General features: G+C 37.3%; 2 protein-coding genes across 5 annotated transcripts; both read left to right on the forward strand.

The window, feature by feature from the left end:
- Positions 1-598: 598 nt before the first annotated feature.
- LOC147760828 (uncharacterized) lies at positions 599-5,140 on the forward strand. 3 transcript variants are annotated; one of them, XR_015335512.1, is made up of 5 exons: positions 602-765; positions 2,795-2,902; positions 3,253-3,377; positions 3,798-3,939; positions 4,384-5,140. XR_015335512.1 is itself a non-coding variant. In XM_087018033.1 (4 exons), exons 2-4 carry the CDS (start codon positions 2,804-2,806, stop codon positions 4,466-4,468), a joined length of 309 nt encoding a protein of 102 aa, XP_086874159.1. In that variant the 5' UTR covers positions 599-858; positions 2,795-2,803; the 3' UTR covers positions 4,469-5,140. The 3 variants fall into 3 exon arrangements, 2 of the variants coding, with proteins under 2 accessions (XP_086874159.1, XP_086874158.1); XM_087018033.1 differs by lacking the exon at positions 3,798-3,939 and having other exon boundaries at positions 599-858; XM_087018032.1 differs by lacking the exon at positions 3,798-3,939 and having other exon boundaries at positions 601-765.
- A 1,077-nt stretch (positions 5,141-6,217) lies between these two features.
- LOC106151674 (uncharacterized) lies at positions 6,218-10,700 on the forward strand. Of its 2 annotated transcripts, XM_013525036.3 has the most exons (5): positions 6,218-6,619; positions 7,489-7,596; positions 8,660-8,782; positions 9,703-9,850; positions 10,252-10,700. In XM_013525036.3, the coding sequence occupies exons 2-5, from the start codon at positions 7,498-7,500 to the stop codon at positions 10,401-10,403; spliced, it is 522 nt and encodes a 173-aa protein (XP_013380490.2). In that variant the 5' UTR covers positions 6,218-6,619; positions 7,489-7,497; the 3' UTR covers positions 10,404-10,700. The 2 variants fall into 2 exon arrangements, with proteins under 2 accessions (XP_013380490.2, XP_086874527.1); XM_087018401.1 differs by lacking the exon at positions 10,252-10,700 and having other exon boundaries at positions 9,703-10,123.
- Positions 10,701-11,410: the final 710 nt, after the last annotated feature.

The raw sequence follows: 11,410 nt of genomic DNA on the forward strand, positions 1-11,410 counted from the left end.
GCTAAGGGTACAGCGACATCTCGACATCAGGCAATGAACTTAGCAGATAGCACGACGCAAAACAGTTATCTTAAATAAAACTTATTTCCTTTAACCGAATTTCAATGTCCCAGTTTATTGTGAATATGATTAGGTCGATATTGCATTTCAGGGGAGTTCTTAATATACAATAAATTGTAATTGTTCGTGCAATGTGTGCGGTCTTATCAAAATGGCGATGAAAAGTCGGTAAGGGCGCAACTGATGCATCGTTCTTAGGTCACATACTTCCAAGTAAAAGTTTTCTTCTTGAGAGATCGGGGCCAGTTCTTTATGTTTCTTTGTGTTTTGTGGTATGGGGTCTAAAATGATGCTGGACATTAATCTAGAAAAAGAAAATGTAGAATTTGAAATTACTGGTTTGCATTTAGTAAACTTAAAGGTCGTAACTTTTCATTTTTATACCTCCTCCCCAACCAACCCAATAAATGTTCAGATATTTTTTGTGCAAAAATTAAGGAGCATGTCCGACTTTCTTGATTTATGAATTTACTAGCTGTCCAAAAATGCAACATAAAAGAAGAACATTAAATTTTCGCGCATGTGCAACACTCTTTATTCTACGTTTTCACCCATGCGTATCACTTATAGGCTCGAGACACGGCAAGTTAAAGACAGTTGTTAACTTACCTGAGCATGAAAAAACTACAGAAGTCCGCAACTGACAAACTTTCGAGGATGCTTAATTAAGCAAACGGACTGACGGGAAAAAAGCTGCGATAAAACGTAAGTTAAAACCTTTCGAGAATACGACCCAAATACGTAAGCAGGGAAAAGTATGAAGAGTCGCTTCAAACAGCCTATGGTGTAGAACTTCAGGTAGGGAACGTGTGCTTCTAAATTATGTAACACGGCAAAATTCACTGTGAAATAGTAGTGTACACGACCCAGGGTATTCTATATCCTCCTCTTCTTTAGCCTCAGTAAATATTTCAGTTTTCCATTGCATTTTCTCTAACAGCTTGTCCGTCTTTCTAGCTGTTGTTAAGTAAGACATACCCCAAAACAAACCAAAAGTTTGGCGGCTTGCGCAGATTGGTGAACATGTATAGTACTGCTTTTTGATGCCATTCCGTTAATTCAGAGATAACATAACTTTCAAATTGCCGTTGAACAGGTTCAGTTTTTTAGGGAGAAATAGCGGCACAGGGGGTATTGGAGGTGGGTGTGGAGGCAAGGGTTATACGGAGCAAAGGAAAAGATATCTAAAAATTATTTGTACGAGCTGAAAGATTTTTCTTACGCAAGCATCTCTCTGCGAAATATTTATTACTTTTGATTGAAAAGCACATCGACCTCTTTCGACCTTTAATTAACCAGGCCTTTTCAGTAATGATCTTTACAGTGATGAAACATTTGTAATATTTCAGATTAGGCTATAGGTTTGTGTGGTTTATAAAGATAATTCTTATGGAAACATTAGTCCGTTGCTGAACACAGAAGAAAATCTGAAATGATAAGTCAACAATAAACCTATGTGTGAAATGACAACCTATCTACTAGTCGGGTATATTATATGGTACCAGAGTAAAAACAGAATTGAATGAATAATATTCGCTGTGTAGTTAATAAGTATTCGCGAATTCGTTCCTTTTGTAAAAAAAAAAATGTTGTTTTCATGTAATACTTGATGAAAAATGCCACTTGGAAATGCTGATGAAGTCGAAATGCGTCGCCCTTGGAGATAGCAGACATTAGAATAACGAAATGGGTGTGCACACTGACAGTTTGCCTTATCATATGCATACTAGACACTGCAAAACACAGAAGGGTCGTGATTTGAATTTGTTTAACATCATAAATAATCAGCCTTCTTCTTGGAAAACTATTAAAGTACGATTATTTATAGGCGTAGGACGGATTAATACTTTGCCATCTTGCTGAATTTTTCACTTAACTATATTGTCACCCTTCGCCCAAAACTTCTTATTTACTGCCTTACATACCTTCTTTTGGGCAATAAATAAATCTTCAGTGTTCAGTGACTAAATTAATTTTAATGTTAAATGTTAAAACATTTACACACATGTCATCTTATGGCCACCGTTAAACAAATTCTGCTATGTCCTCTATATTTTAAATATTTTAAACAGTTTGACCTAGTCCCATGCATTGCATACATGAACCATACCACTTACTAAATATTCATTAATACTTGTAGTACCAGCCTAGGAAATAAAGAAAATAAAGAAACAGAAAATAACACATTTATGGTTTATGGTATGGTTAACGTATGCAATGCATGTGACGTGGTCAAACTGCTTAAAATATATAAAATATAGAAAGTACATCGAGAGAAAATAATCTTTGTGCCGGGTTAAGGGGTTCCTCAATTTAAAGACAAAAAGGTATAAGAACGTATTTGAAAAAAAGATATTTCTATTAAGTGTTTCCCAACTACAACTATCTTTGAATTTCTAGAGCGTTTCTGGGCAATGGTCCATAGCACAGGGTTTCAGGGCTTGCTCCACAAGAGGTAGAGGTGGGATGGGAGGTGGGGGGGGGGCACAAAATCAATACTGTAGGGCTAATAATAAATGTAAGTGTGGAAATTTCAATCAAGAGAGATCTCTAATGCATGTCAACCTAGCAGCGGCCATGACGCTAAGAAAATGACATTCCTGAAATTTACGCTTATTACTTCTACTTTCATTCCTATCATTTCCTTCAATGCAAATGTAATATAAAAAAACTAGTGTTGAGGGGATGTGTGTTTCAGTTATATCATTATATCACTGACTTCTTTCTGTCTCAGATCTCCACCATGGCAAACACCCAGAAAGCGTGTCCGGAGGCCTATCCACAGGAAGACCCACAGTATGGGTACGACCAAGGACCTCAGCCCTCAATATCTCAAGCGCAGGTTTGTAAAGGGGAATTTCAAACACATCTGCTCAGAAACTTGCTTCATTAAAAGTGTGTGTGTGATGAAAGCAAAGGTAACTAGCATATATATATATGTGTGTGTGTGTGTGTGTGTGTGTGTGTGTGTGTGTGTGGTGAACGGTAAAGATTTTAATTAATTTTTCGTGTTCGTATCGCACAGTTCTTATATACATGTATATATTTTTTTCAATGTAATTTTAATAGCACTTTCTGTTCCTGTTATTTCATTTTCTTCAACACACACAAAAAAAGAAAAAAACTCACTTCTTGTTTTCGGCAACAAGGCGTTCCGTTTTCACCATAATATCTGGCTTCTTTCTGTTTTAGGTCTATAGCATGACACCCACCCAGAGAGCGTACCCGGAGGTCTTTCCACAGCAAAATTTTTTAACCCACAGTATGGGTACGACCAAGGTCCTCCGCCTTCATACAACCCAGCATCCCAAGGGCAGGTTTGTAATGGGGTATTCCTTGGACAATTTTAGGCGCATCTCTTCAGAAAATCGCTCTATCTTATATAATAATAATAATAAAATAAAACACTTCTTTAAAACCGCGCTACACATGCGTCTCAGCGCTGTTTACATAAAAAATAAAAACTCCACAGATAAATTAAAGCCAGTATAGACTAAAAACAGAATACTTAAAAATTTTAAAAACTAACTTCTAAATGTGTGTGTGCATGTGTGTGTGCGTGTCGGACGTCGAATACATTAAATAAACCACGCTACCGGAGGGAGCACCCTCTGCTTTCATCACCATTCGTCATTCCATCCATGTTTTTAATAGAAAAACTAATGGAAATGTCTGTTCTGGCATTGCCATACATTGATTTAATTACACCAAATTTGTCAAACCATTTTATCTTTTAGGTGATTGTGACACAGCCCTCTCCAGCAGGCAATACTGTGTACGTCATTCCCCAACCCAAGCCGCAAAGCTACTTGTGGCTGTCCATCTTTGTGTTGTTGTGTTGTAATCTGCCCTTGGGGATAATTGCCCTCATCTTTTCAGGTAATTGTTTTATCTTAATATGTAAAGAAAAAAAAGAAATAAAAATATCTTTTCAGGTCTCCAACTTAACGCGTCTTCTGAAGACCCGTAGATGAAGTCTCTGTTAAGTTGGGCTCTCATATTTTTTTAATTTATTAAAATTATTATTTATTTTATTTAATTTTATAATGTCATTTTAAGTCTCTGATAGCTCTATACAAAACTGCCTTTTTAGTGTTTTATTATGTATCTATTGTTACGTGTATATTGGGTGAAACTTCCCCTCCCTCCCTCTCTCTCTCTCTCTCTCTCTCACACACACACACACACACACACACACACACACACACACACACACAGCAACGGTACTGAAAAAGAAGTTATGATAGATAAATTCCATCACAGGATTCTTTTTTTAGTTCCTCCTTCGATCTTTACATTTAAAACGTTTTGGTTTCTTTTCAGTGCTATCGGACAGCAACTACAACGGCGGAGACGTGGAGGGCGCCAAAGCAAAAGGGCAGGCAGCCTTAACGACGAACATTATTAGCATAGTGATGGGCATCATATTAATAATTGTCTTCGCCGTCTTAAAATATACCCACATGTAATGTTGTATGCCTAATATTTGTATATTGTGTCAGGAGGCGCCAGTAGAGAGTTTCCGTTGCCGGTGAGATACGCCGGCTAGATTAATACGTCATCGGTATGTGCGCACTTGTGACGTTCACCGCATTCATATACCGTCGTCCAATCTAGTCTGCGGAATACAAGCGCTCCTATCTAGCCAGTGCGGAAGATTATTGAAACTAGTTATTAAAGGTTATGTTTGCTCATTTATATGCCTTATATAATTTTTTACAATAGTTCAAGTGTACGTTCATGCAAATTTCGACTTTTTAAGCGAGAGGAGTCGCTAGTTTTGGTTTATCAGGCACGTAGTCGGGGGTTGATCTTACTAACCGCCATATTTGTCGTAAAAAATTGAATTTTTGGGTAATATATGTCTCCTTTTTCATAAAAAAAGAATCTCCACCTTGGAAATAGATGGCTAAGGGGCCGTATATTGTTAATTATATTGGAATGAGCGGGGCGGGAAGCGCCAGCATTCTGGAACTTTACCGGAACGAGAAAAGAGTAGCGCGTTACTAGATACATTTGCACATACGTAACAATCTAGCCGTCGTATCCCAACTGCACCGGAAACTCTCTAGTAATGGCGCTGATGGCTCTATAGGCACTGTCACACCTAGCATACAGCACAAACGTATCGGATTCGTTTGACTTACCTCTTATACGTCTCGAAAAGAGAAAAATTAACACAAAAAATATAATGCTAAGAAAAATAATTCTCTCAAACTGTTTTTCCGATTTGAGCTGTAGTCCTAACATCATTCTTGTAAGTTCGAGAATAATAAGTAACACGGATCTTGTTATATATTGCTTACAGGGGCAGTTCACAAAATGGAGCTATGGTCATATAAAATTTGATGTAATATTACATAATTTACTGCTAAAGCACCCCGATTTTTGAGTGTTGAGTAAGGAACATGAACCTTTTGAAAGCAAAGGTAACTAGCATATATATATATATAATTAAACAGATAATAATAAATTCGAGGCTTGTCTAAACCTCAACTCTGAGTTTTATCATTTAGTATTTATTTATTTATTTATTTATTTATTTATTGGATTGTGTATAAATGCTCCGCATAGTAGAGCTCTCTGGATATGACACATTTATATATATTATGTCCAATGGGATTTTGAAGTCACGCACTGCAAATGTTACTATGTGAAAAAAGAAAAAAAAAAACAGCAAAAAAGCATAAAATCAAGAAAATGTCAAGCATTTGCACCAGTCTGTACAAGTATCAAGGGCCGTGTTGCACAAGTGAAACAGTTTTTAGCAGCAGTTTCAACACATTTAACAGTGTCAGAAGTGTTTAAACACATTCCTGTGGACCATATATTACATTTTATGGGATGTTATTTCACCTGAACAGGCCATTGAAGCAGCACAGTAGCTCATTAAAGGTTTAATTAGCTTATTTAGTCCGTATGGCCGTTTAAAATCAAATTGATTGCGTCTATTATGTTTTAACTGCCAGTAGGTAGTGCTAACATAAAACGAGTAAATTCCAGCCTGTGGGAGATGTTTCATCTTACAAGGGTTGAATTGGCTCTACTGAGATCTTAACATGAAATTTTCCAGAATGCTCAGCATTTTATAAGCATTTAGTTGATTCTTCTCTGTATAAAAATAACCTATATGTACATAATAACCAATTGTCCGGGGTCGTATTCTCAAAAGGTTATATTTAACTCATACGTGCAACTGCCCGATGGTAAAAATAATGACATCAACTGCATCGCCCCCTTCCCCCCTTATTGTGCCTTCCCCGCGTTCTGCCTGGGTTTTAAAGTGTTGGGCTTCAAAACAGGAATTTGAAAAAAAAATTAATGGACCCTTTTCCACGTTTTTTACCTAATGTGCATGCGTACAGCCTGCAACAAAGTCCCTTTAGGTTGAAGGCAGTTGTCAATTTACGAGAGAACGCACAAGATATAGTCACTTACAAATCTTCGAGAATATCAACATACGCAACCAGTCGGAATTTCGTGAAAAGTTGCTAGAAAACGTTACTGCAAGTGACAAGCTTTACAGAACACCGCCCAGGATTAACACTATAGTGTACAGGTAAAGAATGATTGTGAAGAGACCCCTTCAAAATGTCGATGCCTTTGATTGATATCTAAATCGGTAAGTTCAAAATATACGCTTTTCAAGCCAATCCATGAAATAGGGTCCAACTACGAAAAGAACCCGTTGCATCTTATTTTCAGTAATAAAAATGGTATAACAGGGACGGATTTAGGCCGTTATCTGGGTCTTCCGGAAGACGGTCAGATTTTCAAGTTTACATTGACGGGTATCAAATTTTTCCGTCGGAAGACGGTCAAAAATGGAGGATAGATCAACAAAGATAATTTGGAAGACTGTCAGAATATATATCTGGCCCCTGTAAAAGTGCTATATGTATACTTTGTGAAAAGAATGTCGAAATCAGCGGCACATATTCTTTCAATTGTAGGAGGATCAATATTAAGGATGTTGTTAATGGCTGCATTCTCAAAGTGCACACCCATAGGGATTTAGTGGGATACACACTGAAAACATATCTAAAATAATTCGGTGAGATTTGGTGTAAGGTTGAAAACGGATGTCATGATTGTGCTGATATTTCGAAACAAAAATACAGGGATAATTGTAATTTTGCCTCTTTTTTGGCATAAAGACATAAAACCAATACTGTATGGCAAATGTTAATTATGAGTGTACAGATTCCATTCGAGATAGCTATTTTTTTTTTTTGTTTCTTGTGTTCGTAGACCTAGCCGCAGCCATGATGTTACATGTATGAGAGTGGCATTGCCGAAATGGACTCTTTGTTCTCCTATTTACCGGTGAATTTCTGTCATTTTAGTTTTCTTCAACCCAAATAACTCCTACCTTTCGTGAAAAAGACATTTCAGTTATCACCATAATATCATTGGCTTCTCTCTCAGATCTCCACCATGGCACAAACCATGAAACCGTATCCGGAGCTCTATCCACAGCAAAACCCACGGTATGGATACGACCAAGGACCTCAGCCCTCAACATGTCAAGCGCAGGTTTGTAAAGGGGAGTTCTATAGGGTTCCATGGGGCGATTTAAACGTATGTGTCAAGAAACTTTCTTTGTCTAATAGCGTCTCTGTGTTGATGTGTATACGGTATGTGTGCGCGTGGAATATCGAGACGCTGAAACGCATTCAATAAGGCCTCATTCAGAACAACGGTCTGACAAGTCCGCAGATCAAATATGGCCGACCCACTTGAATACTTCCTCATGGGGAATCTATTCAGTGTCTATTAGCGGATTAGACGGCAAGCTTTTTAGTTGGTCGCCATATTTGACCCGTATTCTAGTTAGTCCACTGTGCTGAATGCGGCTCAAGGTACGCTGCTGGCGGTAATAGTACTAATACGCCATGCGTTTGTAATCGACCATCATTTCGTCTATGTTTTTCCTGGAATGGTTCATTCAAGTGTACATGTATGTTCTATCATTTCCCTGTATACATTTTCATGTAGCCAACCCATTTAATTATCTATTTATTTTTTCGAAAACAGTAAGTACATTCATGCAATGCATGCACCGGGTGTTGTCTTTTTATTGAAGAAAGGAAGAAATGAAGATCTACAAACCTCCGAAAAGACAGCTTAATTCTCAATATTATTCATAATTAATTTACTTACTTATTAACAAAATTACAAAGAACTTATCATTAATTATTTATTCATTAAGTAATTAATAGGATAATCTCTCATTATTACTCATTAAATTAATTAATTAATTAAATTCTCAACAAAATCTACTCCATATCTGACCTAGCTTATTCTATGAAATTGTTAGGCAAATAATTGCAATATATGTAGTGATTTCAGTAGAGGTAGGTATTAAGTGCTCGTCAAACCAGCCGCGGCCAAAAACAGACGCGGCCAGATAAAAGGCGGCATCATTGGTTCAATGTGATATTGCTGCAATCGACACTTTGTCCTCCTACTGGCATTCCTACATGTATTATTACATGCTTTAACACAAAAAGAGAGAAAAAAAAGCCCACATATAATTTTCAGAAAAAAAAAAGAAGTTTCAGTTCTGTACAAAACATCTGGTTCCTTTTTGTCTCAGCCCTACGTCATGGTACCCACCCAGCCAGCGTACCCGGAAGCCTATCCCCAGCAAACCCTGCTGTATCAGTATGGGTACGGTCTAGGACCTGTGCCCTCAAACAATCCAGCGCAACAAGCACAGGTGTGTATATAAGTGTTTCTCTTGGGGCGTATCAAGCGCTACCCTGAGTGTCAGAGCAACGTAAAAATTAGCTTGTAAATATTAAATATACCTTGGAGTCATTTTTACTAGTATATTACTGGTGTGACTGGTATTGCTGATATGGGTTATATATGAAATCAAGATCGAGCTGGCAATACCGGAATCTAGAACCTAGGGTAATCAAGCGCATGTGTTCAAACAGGCACTTAATCTACTGGCGGTAATGCACTATGCTTTCTTCATCATCGCCCTTCATTTCGTCTATTGTTTTGCTGGAATTGGAAATTATATGGCCAGTCCCAGACCATAACGCACTAACTGTGGATTGATCTATCTCCGAGAGGATTCTCGCTTAATTGCAATCAACTTAAGCGACTTAGATGTCTGTCACGCCTACTGAAGTTTCTAGGAGGTAATTTATTATTGCTTAGCAGCTTCAGTAGGCGTGCCATACATCTCAGCCGCTTAAGCTGAAAGCAATTTAGCGAGAATCCCCACAGAGATAGATCGATCCTGTTAGATCGATCAAGGTATGGGAACCCAGTCATATTCTAGTATTACTGGTACACTGCTAGGATTGCACTGTATGAATTATTTTTCTCCATCTTTGTTTGACCATTATATTTAAGGTTGATAAATATGAATAACTCTGATAGTACAGTAGTGCTTGGTCTTCTGTGATGTTTAACTCGTACTTTTAAAGTTTGGAGACTTATTCCTAACCGTATGACAATAGATCAGGTGACCAGTCCCTCCAGGTCATTTACCTAATGAAAGGTCTCGGGTTAAGACCGCAACGTCGGTCAGTTGTTTAATGTAAGTTCCAGTAACAGAGTTGTACACTTTTATCATTCTTATTCTACCGGATGACTAACAACATTTACTGATATATATTTCAGGTGATTGTGAACCAGCCCTTTCCAGTGGTCAGCACTGTACATGTGTTTGGCCCTGCCCAGCCGAAACCGCCAAACTTCATGGCACTGTCCATCTTTGTGGTTTTATGCTGCTGCTTTCCAGTTGGGATAATTGCCCTTAAATATTCAAGTAATTCTCTACCTAAATATATACTTAAAAAAAAAAAAGAAATGAAAACATGCCTCGGCGGATGTCTTCTAATGGGTTTTATGAAGACAAAAAGTAATCCTAAACGAAGTGATGTCTTATTACATGTGCATGTAGATGAGAACCCGGTGCGCTTAATTACATATAATACGTGTTTTATTATACTATAAAGATATGCGTTGTGTTTTTGGCATAGTATAAAAACAGTGTTGGCCTTGTCTACTCTCTCTCTCTCTCTCTCTCTCTCTCCTAGTACGAAAACGAAAGTAAAATGATATTAAGCTTGTGAAATACGATAGATTTTTAAAGCATCACAAGATCGTTTCATGGGACGTGCTTCTTCCTTTGATCTTTACTTTCAAAATATTTTTGTTTCTCTCTAGTGCTATCTGACAGCGTGTACTACAAGGGAGATGTAGAGGGCGCCCGGGAAAAAGCCAAGACAGCCCTAGTGATCAACATTGTTGGCATAGTGTTTGGCGTCTTAATAATCACTCTAGTCCTGGTGTTTAATATCGTTGAGGTTTATCCTTAGTATACTGTGTCACGAAGCGCCAGCAATTATACGGATTGTGAAGTTACAGGTGCTACCGTTCGCAGTTGATTTATGAGTAAGGCCTTATTTTCCTTCCTATGAGATGTTTTATTGGTAAACAACTGTTCTAAATTTATAGTCCATTTATACACAGCTTTGGGGGTCAACGAGATCCATGACACAATGGTTATCATAAATGCTCAAATAATATTTTTCTGTTATTTATTAACTATAGCACATTGTAAAACGCCACAGCTTCGATGAGTTTCTCTTATCTACCAGCATTTATATATATATATATATATATATATATATATATATATATATATATATATATATATATAGATCTGCTTACACATATATTTGTTGTTGTCCGTTTTCTCCGGGATTATAAATGAAAGCGAAGACAATCGTAATGGACTCCTCATAACGTGAGAATGTATAATGATTAGTCTACCCTTCTTTTTTTCTTACAATCTTTAATAACATAAATTAATTAAACCATGATTAAACTTTTGCGTATTAAAACACGATGAATATTTTCTTATATTAACACAACTGTCTTGTTTTTTCACTTTATTATTGTGCTTCATCTTTAATATTGTTAAAAACAGTTAATTGTCAAATAAATATGTAAATAAAATATAAGGATTTACCAGTTATTGTTTTAATCTGTCAACTGTAGACGAGGGCACACGACTTTTTACTTCGTTATAGGCCAAAGTATTTGAATTCCACTCTTAAGGCGCATCCAGATTCATCTTACCAGCTGGGTGGATCCGACTTTGGCCAGTGCAATCAATATGATCAGCTTAACTGTCTGACACGCATCCAGCTAAGAGGGAAGAGGACACGCAGAACAGCGGACTAGCAGATCCGCAGATCAAATATGGCCGACCCACATGAATACCTACCCTCTACCAGGGTCGCGGATTTTATTGTGGACATTTTTGGCTGAATCGACTTCAGACCAAAATGACTGTCTATTTGTATACAGACATATCTGT

This window comes from Lingula anatina, chromosome 7 (assembly GCF_051362555.1).
Source record: "Lingula anatina isolate TDL-2025a chromosome 7, LinAna3.0, whole genome shotgun sequence".
Lineage (NCBI taxonomy): Eukaryota > Metazoa > Brachiopoda > Lingulata > Lingulida > Lingulidae > Lingula > Lingula anatina.

Excerpts from the sequence above, each read along its gene's own strand:
- LOC106151674 (XM_087018401.1), top strand. The coding sequence starts at position 7,498 with ATGGCACAAACCATGAAACCGTATCCGGAGCTCTATCCACAGCAAAAC. Across the intron at positions 7,597-8,659 it reads CCTCAACATGTCAAGCGCAG|CCCTACGTCATGGTACCCAC; the intron begins GTTTGTAAAGGG and ends TTTTTGTCTCAG. Across the intron at positions 8,783-9,702 it reads ATCCAGCGCAACAAGCACAG|GTGATTGTGAACCAGCCCTT; the intron begins GTGTGTATATAA and ends TATATATTTCAG.
- LOC147760828 (XM_087018033.1), top strand. The coding sequence starts at position 2,804 with ATGGCAAACACCCAGAAAGCGTGTCCGGAGGCCTATCCACAGGAAGAC. Across the intron at positions 2,903-3,252 it reads CCTCAATATCTCAAGCGCAG|GTCTATAGCATGACACCCAC; the intron begins GTTTGTAAAGGG and ends TTTCTGTTTTAG. Across the intron at positions 3,378-4,383 it reads ACCCAGCATCCCAAGGGCAG|TGCTATCGGACAGCAACTAC; the intron begins GTTTGTAATGGG and ends GTTTCTTTTCAG.